Below are 14,494 nucleotides of genomic sequence, written 5' to 3' on the forward strand. Positions count from 1 at the left end.
AGCTAATGTTTCTGTTTCACATACATGACACTGAAGACATGTGTATCTTGTATATTGCGTCTTGTAACACATGTCTGCACAATATAAAATAAAAAAAATTCAGGATATATTAGTACGCAAGAGAGAATGAATGTGTCAAGTATAATGAATGAAAAGGCAATGGAGAGTATTATGTACACAATGAAACATTGTCAGATTAGGTATTTCTGACAAGAATTCGGTGATAACGTCGGAACTTTAACATTATATTTTCCTATATATTATCGTTATCTAATTATGTATCAACTGAAAAATGAAAATTGTGTATAGTATTATTTCATATCAGTATTTTATAACATTAGAGAAAATTGTATTAGAGTATATCAGTATGGAAAGGAGAATGGATGAGTAATGTATGATGAAGGGAAAAAACAAATTGGAAACTATTTATCCGATGAAACATTGTAAGAATGTAAAAGTGATATAGGAATTAAATTATTAAAATAAAGATATAAATATAATTGAAGTAACATTTCGTATTTATTGTTACATTAATGATAGATTGTTGTATTTATTGTTACATTAATGACAGATTGTTGTATTTATTGTTACATTAATGATAGATTGTTGTTTTTGTTATTACAATAATGACATATGCAACCTTAGTTTTAGGATACTTAGAGGAAACACTTTACTCTAACCACAGTAAACACACTAAAGTTAATATTCCTTTTAATCTTGCCTCACGGATTGTCACTATCGTCAGTGACCAACAAGCTCAAATTGCTAGACTCAGTCCACTAAAGCAATACCTTAAAGCTTTATGTTATCCTACTGAGATAATAGAACATGGTATACAGAAAGCTATTGAAAAGGGACCCTTTACTTCCCGTCTACAAAACCTAAAGGATGCATCAAAGTTAGTTCCTTTTGTTTCTACTTTCAATCCACGGAATTGTAATATGTTTCCTGTGATAAAGAACAAATGTGAAGAGTTAAAGAAAAGTAGCAGGCGTATGAGAAACATTTTTAATAAACATGCTATTTTACATTGTAGACGCCAACTGGAAGAAGCAAACAGACAGGGAAAGTAGACTTTTTGCTTTAATTGTCCCTTGTGTGTAAGTAACGTTATATCTGTAGTTTTTCGATTTGGCGATGGCGAATACAACTGTGTTGGTTTGGGGGCATAGCCTCATACGTCGTATGGGACAATATTGTGACGAACAGACTTCCACCACCAATCTTGGTTTTTGCCAGGATTCACACAGTATCAGATGGTTGGCTACTCAGGCGGTACCATTGACACATTACGACGATATATGGGCGATATTAATTTCTACCGACCCGACGTGATCTGTCCCTTACAAATAGCTGGGAATGACCTTAGCCGTCCAGAACTTACCCCCGACGTTGTTTTTAAAAACTTTACTTCTTTGATAGAACAGTTGTTCGCTGCCCCATTTGTGCAAAATGTGGTAGTGTTTGAACTTTTCACGCGTCTGAGAACTCGTTCTCATAGAGGTGATGTAAACATTCATGTGTTTAACCAGAGAGTAAAAGTGTTAAACAGCAGGCTTTGTTCCGCCCTCGACATGAGTGTTTTTTGGTAAATTTTTGCGACATGACCGCATGGCAGATTTAAAACGACTGTATGACTCGGATGGGGTTCATTTTAGACGACAACACCCATATTTCAAGTCTGTCCGAGGTGGTGTTTTATTTGGACTGAAAGCGAGTGATATATATGGCCCCACAATTCTAGATCGACCGAGTAACGTTACAATGACTTTTCTTCGAGTTACCTCCCTTACAGCAGTAGACTTAGTAATTCACTTCAAGTCATATCATGAGAGACACTATATTTGTTACATTTTAGTGTTGTTGTGGTTGTTTTATTTTCTTAAATATTATTGCATATGTTCAGTTTTAAGCAATTAGTACCAATGAACATTTTGCAAGTTTAGATATTTTGTAAAACCTTGCCACATAATTTTAATCAATTCATATCAGTAATGTACTACACTTTTATACAGCATTAATCAAATTTATCATGATTTTATATCTGGTAAATTTAGATATTGTAATGGCATCAATGCCACTATAGTTATTTTCTTTTAAAAATAGTATTGGCCCATGTTGGTTCATGATCAATAGAAAATCAGAAGGAATATAAATATTACTGGCCTTTGATTGTCAAAAACCTTCATCTTTCAGATTTGTCACTGGCCCATAGTGGTTTCAGTTCAAAAGGCTTTCAGTTGTGTTACTGGCCTATGGTGGTTTCTGTATTTTTCAATTTTTCATTTTTGTTATGCATGCATTGTACAGCAGCGTGGCTCATACCGGTGCTTACAGCAATGTACTCACTATTGCCAATACTTCCTACTTGTAGGTAGTCGGTATACATGGTATGTTCTCCCTGTCTGTCATGCTGGTCATCATGGAGTCAACAAATAATCATTATTTACTATTATACAAATTTACAGTGTTGATTACATTTTTACATCTTTGAGTACATTGGTATTGTAATGTATTCGGCCTGTGTCAGTATTATATGCATGTCTTCAGTGGTGTTTAGTACAACTCAGTATTGGAACTCTTCTGTATCTGGAGTGAATAAAGCAGTTTCCGGTCTGGCAATCATGGCGTCTGTTGTAAATATTATATGGTGTCAGAAAAATCGAGCTGCATCGCTCACATAACCGGTCATCGACGGGTAAACAACATATAGATCAAAAGCTGAAAACCTGCCATTAACGATGGAAACAGGTAATATGAATTGCTCACCCAAATTTAACTGGGATACGACGGACCTTGTGGAGGAATGGAGAACCTTCATTCAACATGCAGAGTTCTGGTTTGCAGGACCTATGAGTACAAAATCTGAAGAAGAGAAATGTAACTATTTAATGATCTGGATCGGAGGTAAGGGCAGAGACATATATTCAACATGGACACTGACCGAGGAGGAGAAAAAGTCGTTTGACCATCTCAAACGTCAATTTGAAAAACACGTGAAACCGAGAACAAACCGCGTATATTCGAGATATCGGTTCCTCAGCCGTGCTCAGAAAGAAACTGAGACGTTTGAAAAGTTTCTAACTGATCTGAAATTACTTGCTAAAGACTGTGGATATCCTGAAGAAGATGATATGATCCGGGATGCGATAGTATTTGGGACAAAGGATCATAAAGTCAGAGCGAAATGCATCAATGAAGGGTCGGACCTCACACTGGAAAAGGCTGTGAATTACTCGAGAACATTTGAATTGTCAAAAGAACAAGTGAAATGTATTGAAGATAAAACTGTTCATGCTATCACTAAAAAGAATAACCCCAAACAAGCCCGTGGCCCACACAAGCCTCACCAACAACAACAAACCAAAAGCAGTCATGTCAGAGGGGATGGTAGGTCTAATACCTATGACTGTAGAAACTGTGGACGACACCATGGATACAAACAATGTCCAGCATTTGGAAAAAACTGTGATGCGTGTGGTAAGATGAATCACTTCGCGAACAAATGCTTGTCCAAAGGTCCAAATCAACACTCAAATCAGAAACAGAGGAAGCACAAACATGTTCATACTGTAGACGTATGGGATGATGACAATGATTTATTTTTGGGTGCAATATATACTGACAACCTTGAAATAAATGGGTTATACGAGGAGAACAAGTGGACAGAAAGTGTTAATGTTTGTAAAACGCCAATAAACTTTCAGTTAGACACTGGCGCCAAATGTAACGTGATACCGTCTCGTGTTCTACAACAAATTGACAAGGACATTGAGATAAACCCTACACAAATGTCGCTCCGCTCTTTCTCTAACCATACCATTAAGAGTAAGGGAAGTGTGGTTCTCCCCTGTACGTATAAGGATAGAACAGTAGATGTTTTGTTCTATGTAGTGGACATAGATGCTCAACCAGTGTTAGGATCAAAGGACTGCGAGCACTTAAATCTGGTGAAACGTATCTACTCAATCAAACAAGAAACACAATCCGTGCCCAAGGGAATATCTCCAGAGTATTCTGATGTGTTTCATGGCCTAGGATGCTTGCCGGGAACCTACACGATTAAGGTAGACCCATCAATACCACCAGTTGTGCACGCCCCAAGGCGTATTCCATTCGCGATAAAGGAAAAAGTAAAAGCTGAACTCGACCGGATGGAAAACATTGGTGTTATCAAACGACAAACGGACCCAACTAAGTGGGTGAATTCAATGGTGACGGTCACAAAGCCAAATGGAAAAATTAGAGTGTGCATCGACCCTCGCGACCTAAATAAGGCAATTCAGAGAGAACATTTCCCCCTCAAAACAGTCGAAGAAGTTGCTGCTATGATGCCTGGTGCCAAGATATTTAGCAAATTAGATGCAACATCTGGATTTTGGCAGATGCGTCTTGATAATGAAAGCTCCAAGCTCTGTACGTTCAACACACCATTTGGACGCTACAGATTTATGCGACTTCCGTTTGGTGTAAATTCTGCAACAGAGGTGTTTCAACGAGCCATTTCTGAAATGGTGCACGATATTGATGGTACAGAAGCCATCATTGATGACATCCTAATCTGGGGTGTTACCCAAGAGGAGCATGATCAACGGCTTGCTGCGGTACTAGAACGTGCCCGAGAATACGATCTGAAACTAAGTTTGGAAAAATGTGAAATAGGTAAACCTGAGGTTACCTATGTGGGTCATCGATTCACAAGTAAAGGTCTCAAACCAGATCCTGAGNAAAGCGAAGGACCCTTACTTGGCCTTGCTGGAGTATAGAAATACCAGGATTGATGGTGTTGAAATGTCGCCAGCTCAGATGTTCTTAGGACGTCGCTTGAAAACTCCATTACCTGCGACAGCACCCTTGTTGACGACCAATGCAAATACTCAAATCTATGTGAGTCTCAAATTGCGCCAAGCGAGGCAACAGGAGAACTTTAACAAACATGCCATGCAAAAGCCCCTCAAACCACTAGACCCAGGAGACCATGTCATGGTCAAACACCCCGCTAAAGGAACTTGGGAGGCTGGTATAGTCGAGCGTCAACATACCACTCCGCGCTCATACGTTGTGGAAAGCAACGGAAGAAAGTATCGTCGAAATAGGAGGTACTTGAAGCAAACACGTGCGCGTGCTGAAGTCGATCAAACATATGACAGTAGGACTATGAACTATGAACCAGTCTACGACTACCCAAGACGCGACCTTGAACGCGCTCCAGACCCAGTTCATCAGGAAGTCATAGTCCGTAACGACACACGAGAGGTCGTTACGACGCCTCCAACTTCTGGACAAAAGATGGATCCTTCAGAACCATTACCAAAAGTCACACGTAGTGGACGTGCCATTAATATCCCAGCACGATACCGTGACTGAACTGTGTTTATAACTTTGGACAAACTTTCAGTTTTGTTATGATGATTACTGTGAAAATTGAAAACAAATGTATCAATAGTTTTCTAATCAAAATTAGGGACTGTGCTCGTTTAATAACTTCATTTCAAACGAAAATTAATGAAACACAGGAACTTTTAGAAGTGGAGAACATTTTAATAAGTTGTTATAATTAATTTTGTACAAATGCCAGTTTAGTTATAGATTATGAAGGATACAGAGACTTTATAATAATTGACACAAAGAGTTTATGGTTAATTATCTCATTTATAAAGGGAAGGATGTAATGTATTCGGCCTGTGTCAGTATTATATGCATGTCTTCAGTGGTGTTTAGTACAACTCAGTATTGGAACTCTTCTGTATCTGGAGTGAATAAAGCAGTTTCCGGTCTGGCAATCATGGCGTCTGTTGTAGATATTATAGGTATATACTCCAACTGCTATAACATTAATATTTACTTCAATATTTTATATGTGGCTATACTACTAGAGCTATAATCTTATTTACATGTCAATATACTGCAACCAATGTTATGTCAAAATGTCTGCACATATATCCTGTCATGCACTTCAGACACCAGACAGTATGCGTCCGAGACGGAAGGCGGTAGCCAATCACTCTACAATCCCCAAAAGGTCTCGGTTGGCTGAGAGTCAAGTTGATACAGCTGCCTCTGCCCAAACCAGAGAAGTACCAGCTCCAGCAGCAGTACAAGAAAACAGTGTCGCCTCTGGGCGAATGATACGCGAGGCGGAAGCTGAACAAATTGTACAGAGGGATGTGCGGCAAGGTGTGAAAAAGCCTGTAGACAGCTTTTTCCCAAAATCAACTTTAATGCAGCTGTGGCCGGTGCCGTCTCAACATCCTCAAGTTCCTCAGCCACTGCTGAGCCGCCTATCTCAACAGGTTTTTCTCCAACACCGTTGGTGAGGATCACAATACACCAATAGTCAACTCAGTGTTACATAATGCTATAGATGTGGCAGCAACTGTTTCACAGGGGGCCCCAGCTCATGAGTGAAATCCACAGACATTTATTTCAACAGACATTCCCCTGTCAGCAATGGTTTCTCAGCCTATGAAAGAAAACATTTGGGTGGGGGTGGTGGGGGTGGGGGGTGGTGGATATATTGATATGTCCCTGATTGATAAGAAGGACAATGAGGCCTTTGAACAGGTCATCAAGTACACGGCTGGGGTTCCTGTGGTTCAGTGGGTGCCTAAACAAAAAACCAAATCTCTGTCAATAGACAAGTGGACCAACAGTTTCCACATATATGCCAGCATATATTGTGAGAAAAAACCACAAGAGTGTGGGGCCCTCTTGAAATACATGTCAATCATACGCAAACTAGCCAGTAAAGGGGCTGATTGGCAGTTTTACGATACTTCATTTAGGCAGTTGCAGGCAAAAAAAAGGGGGAGCAGGGCTGGGACCGTGTAGAGTGGGAACTTTGGCACGAGGCTATCATACGAAAAGCTGGGCAAACCTTTCAACAGACAAAACAGTCGTTCACTCTCACACACCCAAAAGGTTTTTGTTTCAAATTTCTTGAGAGAGTAGAAATTGCCCTGGAGCGGAGGGGGGCTGTAAACATGTTCATGGCTGTCCAGCATGTCACGGCTCTCACCAGCCCAGTAATTGCACTGCTTCCTCAGTACACCGCGGTCCTATGTGGGGTCCATACCTACTTTTCGTCCCCAACGCAACCAACATCCATACACTCCACACCGCTTTCAACCATATGCCACAAGACCACGTGGTTTCCCCAGAAATCGTTACCCCTATTATCGCAGATAGGCTTGCTTAGAAGGTTATGATAAAGACAAAACCCACTATCTTGTACAAGGTTTTATAGAAGGCTTTCGCATTCATTATGATGGGGGAGATTTCAAACAAACATGTCAGAACCTTTAGTCTGCAAAAGATTTTCCCCATATTATTCAAGACAAACTTCAGAAGGAATTACAGCCCCATCGGTGTGGTCCCTAAAAAAGACCCTGGTAAATATCGAATGATTCACCACCTTAGTCACCCAAAAGGTCTATCGATTAATAATGGAATCAGCACGCTAAACAGCTAGGCCAAGGTAGTTTTTTAGCTAAGACTGTCATCGAATCGGCATTCCGAATTATACCCATACATCCGGACGACCGCAGGTTGTTAGGCTTACAGTGGGATGGAAACATTTATTTCGACAGATGTTTATCTATGGGTTTATCAGAAAGTTGTAAAATCTTCGAAGAACTCAGTACTGCACTATAATGGGTAGCTTATACCAAACTGAACGCCCCAGCAGTTGTTAATGTATGAGATGATTTTCTGTTTGTTACCCAAACTGAAACAGAATGCAAAGCTATTCTTCATTCCTTTCAAGAGATGTGTGAATATATGGGTATCCCCTTAGCCCCGAATAAACTTTTGGACCTGAACAGGTATTGCCATTCCTTGGTATCACTTTGGACACCAGAAACATGGAAGCTAGACTCCCTCAAGATAAGTTGGTTAAATGCAAAGAACTTATCACCTCATTTAAAACCCGCAAGAAAGTAACCTTAAAAGATCTACAATCCCTTATTGGTACATTACATTTTGCCACTACTGTTGTCCTACCGGGACGGGCCTTCTTGCGAAGACTTATTGATTTAACTATGGGGGTTAACAAGCCATTCCACCTTATTCGTCTTACAAAGGCGGCCAAGGCCGACCTTGTCATGTGGGAAGAATTTCTACAAGACTTTAATGGTTCCCAGGTCTTCTTGGACGAAAAATGGTTGTTCAGTGATAATATCAAATTGTTCACAGACTCATCTTCTATAGGCTATGGGGGTATATTTCAGAACCAGTGGTTTTATGTAACTTGGGTCCCAAAAATACGACAGAAAGGCATTAACATAGCCATACTGAAGTTATATCCAATTGTTTTAGCTATTTTAGCTTGGGGTGAACACCTTCAACATAAATGCATCTGGTTTTTCACCGACAACCAGGCTCTGATCCCAGTAATTAACAAACAATCATCGCGAGATCCATTTATCATGCGGCTAATACGCAAGTTAGCATTGTTATGCCTAAAGTACAATATACTTTTTCGATGTGTCCATATTAAAGGTCATGACAACATACTAGCAGATGCTTTAGCTCGTTTACAGGTAGAGAAGTTCAAAAAATTATGTCCATCGGCCTCCCCAAAGCCAACATCAGTGCAGACACTGTTGGATCAGGAACTTTACCTATTATTTTGAAAAAAATGATGACTGCCGGTCTGGCACCAGCTACCCAAAAAATGTATAACAAGTTTTTGTCCGACTTGGACAGCTTCTGTACCACTGTGTTGCACACTCCTGGTCATATTCCACTTAATTACGCCACCGTTGCACTTAATGTAGCTCATTGTCATGAGAAACGTTTTTCGCCCTCTACGATAACTTCACATTTATCAGCGATAGCATACGTACACAATATTGCGGGTCATACAGATCCAACAAAGTCTTTCACTATTCGAAAGCTTTTAGCTGGAGCATCCACAATTTCCCCAACATATGATGCACGTCTTCCCATTACTGAACCAGTCCTGCATAGGTTAGTATCTTCATTGACCTTTCTTTGTCCTGACCAGTACGAACAACATCTTTATCGTTCCATCTTCACTTTAGCCTTTTATGGCTTGGCTCGCATAGGCGAACTTGTTTACACCAGTTCCCAGGTTGTCAAAAATATTCTCCAACTGTCAGATATACATATCGGCTATCACCACAACAATCCCACCAGTATTCAGATAAACTATTCTAACTTTAAACATAACTCAGACAATAGAGTACACAGTGTCACAGTGGCTAGTCTCGGGAAAGATTCTATAATATGCCCGGTCAAGGCATTATTGGGGTACTTGTCAGTACGGGGGCCGAGCCAGGGTAAGGCATTATTGGGGTACTTGTCAGTACGGGGGCCGAGCCAGGGTTACCTGTACCTCAACAAGGACCAACAGCCAGTAGTCCGATATACCTTTGAGATTTAACAATCAAACGTTGCCTTCGATTTTGCGAGTTAGATAGCTCCCAGCATAAAGGTCACTCTTTCAGGATTTGGGGGGGGGGGCAACATTAGCAGCGGAAAGAGATGACAGATGCCCAAATTCGCTTATTGAGCAGGTGGAAATCGGAAGCATTTAAAAAGTACATCCGTTCAGTTCCCATATACAATCCCAATCAACATTAAGGATACAGGCGCGTGGGTCCCTGTATGACAAACACTATTAGGCTTTAATAATAACATAGTTGACATAGGTAATCGGCAGGCGCGTGGGCCCCTGGTTAATTTTGATGTCACTCTGAACGGTATGGTGTTGTGGTGTGTTTGTTAGTCACAGGATATTTAGTTTTCCTTACATGATTGTTCAGTGTAACATAACTTTGCGAGTTTTCCAGTATTTTCTCCAGTTATTACTTATTAGCTTTCTCCATGCTGTTTGGGTGGCGGATGACAATATAAAGTATATTGTCATTTTGGCGGATGTTTTTTTCTTCCGCTCACCTTTGCTTATATTTTACAGACATTTTAATTTGTTCGAAGAAATAATTGGATTTTTTCGAAATCATGTGTGTTATTCAGATCAAGAATAAGTAAAAGAAGTTTTTATCCAAATTTTTCAGAATATGAATAAAAAATTGCGGCCACTTATTTTGTTGGAGAATTGATGAGACATTAAGCAAACAGAGCTTCACAGCATGGATATAGTTATAATCACTTTACATGTATAATTCTATAGAAGGTATTGGGAGGAGGTCAAGAGACAGCACAGATGACATTGTATGAGTATGTCATTTTTCTACCATCTGTAACTACGTTCTGGCACAACAGGAGGCCGGACAATGTCTACCTGATGCGGGCACAAAAGTTTGGAATGCCGATTCATTCTTCTTCACTCCAGTATCTTACAGATATCGGAACCAAGTTGTGTGACGAGGATATTCTTACTCGCTTTGCGGTACAATACGAGTGAAGCGTGTATCACACCTAGATCGTCGGTGTCTATGGTTTGTACGGGGCGACCGTCCTCTGTCTTCACTTGATGGATTCCCCGGCGTGACGGGTTCGACACTACCAAAATACCACTGTTGATCAGGGACAATCCACGTGGCAACCCACCAACAGGGCATGTCCACAGAACAGTTCCGGTAAAGGAAAGGGATACAACCCCTTTCCTTTCTCCCCAGTCAGAAACATATACACATTTTTTTATGTAGTGTATGAGTAAATTGGAGGAAAAGATGACACCATTCCTGACATTTGTTTCTTTGATGTCTGCTTTGATATGTCCTTGTCGATCTAAAAGTTTGATAGAAGCTGCCATTTTTAATATGCTACAGGACACAGCAAACATGGCGGTGTCATAAGTGATGCCATCACTCTCCTGGCCTAGCTCTAGGTACTGGTCCACCCTGATGGAGGTTTGTCTGATGCTGTAGAACTGAATTCCAGTATTGCAGGTCACTGCGACCCGATCTGTATCCACGGCACAGAGACCTCCACATGATCCGCTCAGTGTTATATCTACTACTGGTTTCAGGCTTTGGTCGAATACCTACATTTGATAGTAAATAAAATGATTCGTTCAACAAAATGACTAAATTAGTAAAAATGAGAAATATTAGTATTACTTAACCGGTGTTTATAACACCAGTAGCATAACTTTCATCCCGGGTCCACAACTATATCAATAATCCAAGTAATTATAACATATGTGTCGCACCAATTAACCTGGGTCCACAACTATATCAGTAATCCAAGTAATTATAACATATGTGTCACACCAATTAACCTGGGTCCACAACTATATCAATAATCCAAGTAATTATAACATATGTGTCGCACCAATTAACCTGGGTTCACAACTATATCAATAATCCAAGTAATTATAACATATGTGTCGCACCAATTAACCTCGGGCTACACTATTTCAATGATCCCAGTAGTCACGTTGACGACATGTCAGCTTAGTCCATCGCTACAGCTGCAATCTCTCTCATTTCTTCTTCTCCTCCGGCGGTGTCTACGAAGGGAACCAGTCCCCACGTGACCCTAGTTGTTGCCTCCTCGCAACAAGTAAGTTTTGTAAAAATAAAAAATAAACTCTGCCCTTCGAAGTCACCGGAATCTTCCTGGTAGGGGATATAAGATCCATGACCTTATAGCGACCTTAAAATGATTTGAAAACACCAATTTGTATACATGTACACACTATATCATATATATGTATATATATATATATTATATAAGAAAAAAACGTTCATGAACACAAGAGTTTCGAGAATAAGATAAAGACCACGAAAGATTTCGAATTCTAAAAAGCGTTACACTGTAGTCATCTCTAACTAACCATGCAGTTTTGTCACAGCAAGTTTATATTCCAGAATACTATTTGCCGAAGTATTCAGTTGTTGACATGCAGACGACGGACGACGTACCAAGGAGATATAGACGGAAGGCCGGAAGGACGACGTACCAAGGATATATAGACAGTTCGGACAGAAGGACGACGCAGAAGGACGACGTACCAGGGAGATATAGACAGTCGTTGACATGCAGACGACGGACGACGAACCAAACGGATATAGACAGTTGTTGACATGCAGATGACGGACGACGTACCAGGGAGATATTGACGGAAGCACAGAAGGACGACGTACCAGGGAGATATAGACGGAAGGACAGCAGGACGACGTACCAGGGAGATATAGACAGTCGTTGACATGCAGACGACGGACGACGTACGCAGACGACGGACGACGTACCAAGGAGATATAGGCAGTTGTTGACATGCAGACGAAGGACGACGTACCAGGGAGATATAGACGGAAGGACAGAAGGACGACGTACCAGGGAGATATAGACAGTTGTTGATATGCAGACGAAGGACGATGTACCAAGGAGATATAGACAGTTGTTGACATGCAGACGAAGGACGACGGACCAGGGAGATATAGACGGAAGGACAGAAGGAAGACGTACCAGGGAGATATAGACAGTTCAGACAGAAGGACGAGGTACCAAGGAGTTATAGACAGTTGTTGACATGCAGACGACGGACAACGTACCAAAGAGATATAGACAGTTGGTGACATGCAGACGAAGGACGACGTACCAGGGAGATATAGACAGTTCGGACAGAAGGACGAGGTACCAAGGAGATATAGACAGTTGTTGACATGCAGACGACCGACGACGTACCAAGGATATATAGACAGTTGTTGACATGCAGCCGAAGGACGACGTACCAAACGCATATAGACAGTTGTTGACATGCAGACGAATGACGACGTACCAGGGAGATATAGACAGAAGGACAGAAGGACGACGTACCAGGGAGATATAGACAGTTGTTGGCATGCAGACGAAGGACGACGTACCAAACGGATATAGACAGTTGTTGACATGCAGACGAAGGACGACGTACCATGGAGATATAGACAGTTGTTGACATGCAGACGAAGGACGACGTACCAGGGAGATATAGACAGTTCGGACAGAAGGACGACGTACCAAGGAGATATAGACAGTTGTTGACATGCAGACGACGGACGACGTACCAGGGAGATATATACAGTTGTTGACATACAGACGAAGGACGACGTACCAGGGAGATATAGACAGTTCGGACCGAAGGACGACGTACCAAGGAGATATAGACAGTTGTTGACATGCAGACGAAGGACGACGTACCAGGGAGATATAGACAGTTCGGACAGAAGGACGACGTACCAAGGAGATATAGACAGTTGTTGACATGCAGACGACGGACGACGTACCAAGGAGATATAGACAGAAGGACAGAAGGACGACGTACCAAGGATATATAGACAGTTCGGACAGAAGGACGATGTAATAGGGAGATATAGACAGTTCGGACAGAAGGACGACGTACCAAGGATACATGCAGACGACGGACGACGTACCAGGGAGATATAGACAGTTCAGACAGAAGGGCGACGTACCAAGGAGATATAGACAGTCGTTGACATGCAGACGACGGACGACGTACCAGGGAGATATATACAGTTCGGACAGAAGGACGACGTACCAAGGAGATTTAGTACATCATATGATAATTTCTAGGATAGCTATTGGATAACTACCCTTGTTCTATTTGGTATAGTTAGCATCCACCCTTGACAACGGGAACTATACCTGGAGACGGGCACTATTCCTTTTTTTGGACCGCTGAGACTGCGGGAAAAGTAGCGTAACGCTAAGAGTTGTTCCCCTTCTCCTAGGGGGCGCTGTACATATTCTACTTTCACTTCCTTGTTGTCGTCTGCCAAAATGGCTTCACGATTCGGGACTGGAAATTCCGATTGCTTCGCAGAGGCTCAGTAATGCATACAGACGAAGCAGGCGACACAGCTAGACAGGGAACTGTATGTGATCTAGCGGTGATTCAATCGTGGGAATTGAACGGAGTTTTGGTGGATGCCAATATACGCAATAAAAAGGGAGAGATCTACTCAAAAAGATCTCTTATTGCCATTAGGCAAGGTTTTCGGCAGTATTTCCAAGGACCATCATGTGGCAGAGAATGACAGTCATGGGATGTACTAAATCTATTATGACCCTTTCCCTCGGGAACAGTTCTCTTATAGTGTCGTCAGGGTAGGTATGTCTATAGTCCAAGGAGATATAGACAGGTGTTGACATGCAGACGACGGACGACGTACCAAAGAGATATAGACAGTTGTTGACATGCAGACGAAGGACGATGTACCAAGGAGAATAAAAAGCCAATAAAAAGGGAGAGATCTACTAACAACTGTCTTAGGTATAGTGCCCGTGCCTAACGGCTCGGGCACTATACCTCCCCAGACGACACTATAAGAGAACAGCTCCCTCGGGAAAGGGCAATAATAGAATAATAGACAGTTGTTGACATGCAGACGACGGTGGACGTACTAAGGAGGCATAGACAGGTGTTGACATGCAGACGAAGGACGACGTACCAAGGAGATATAAAAAGTTGGGACAGAAGCACGACGTACCAGGGAGATATAGACAGTTCGGACAGAAGGACGACGTACCAAGGAGATATAGACAGTTGTTGACATGCAGACGA

At 41.5% G+C, this 14,494-nt stretch overlaps 3 protein-coding genes across 3 annotated transcripts in view; 2 read left to right on the forward strand and 1 right to left on the reverse strand.

Moving 5' to 3' along the window:
• The first annotated feature begins 2,741 nt into the window (after positions 1-2,741).
• Positions 2,742-4,766, forward strand: LOC110462270 (uncharacterized protein K02A2.6-like). Its single transcript, XM_021516174.1, has one exon. It carries the CDS (start codon positions 2,742-2,744, stop codon positions 4,764-4,766), a length of 2,025 nt encoding a protein of 674 aa, XP_021371849.1.
• A 25-nt stretch (positions 4,767-4,791) lies between these two features.
• On the forward strand, positions 4,792-5,367 carry LOC110462272. The gene has a single exon (XM_021516177.1). The coding sequence runs from the start codon at positions 4,792-4,794 to the stop codon at positions 5,365-5,367; it is 576 nt and encodes a 191-aa protein (XP_021371852.1).
• Positions 5,368-9,388: 4,021 nt separating this feature from the next.
• The window catches only part of LOC110462274, a 17,880-nt gene continuing 12,774 nt past the window's right edge, over positions 9,389-14,494 (reverse strand). Inside the window, exon 3 of the mRNA XM_021516179.1 lies at positions 9,389-10,972. Coding sequence (XP_021371854.1) covers positions 10,310-10,972 — 663 coding nt within the window. The 3' untranslated portion in view covers positions 9,389-10,309. The remainder of the gene's footprint in view (positions 10,973-14,494) is intronic.

The sequence above is a fragment of the Mizuhopecten yessoensis genome, unplaced genomic scaffold (genome assembly GCF_002113885.1).
Source record: "Mizuhopecten yessoensis strain PY_sf001 unplaced genomic scaffold, ASM211388v2 scaffold10769, whole genome shotgun sequence".
NCBI lineage: Eukaryota > Metazoa > Mollusca > Bivalvia > Pectinida > Pectinidae > Mizuhopecten > Mizuhopecten yessoensis.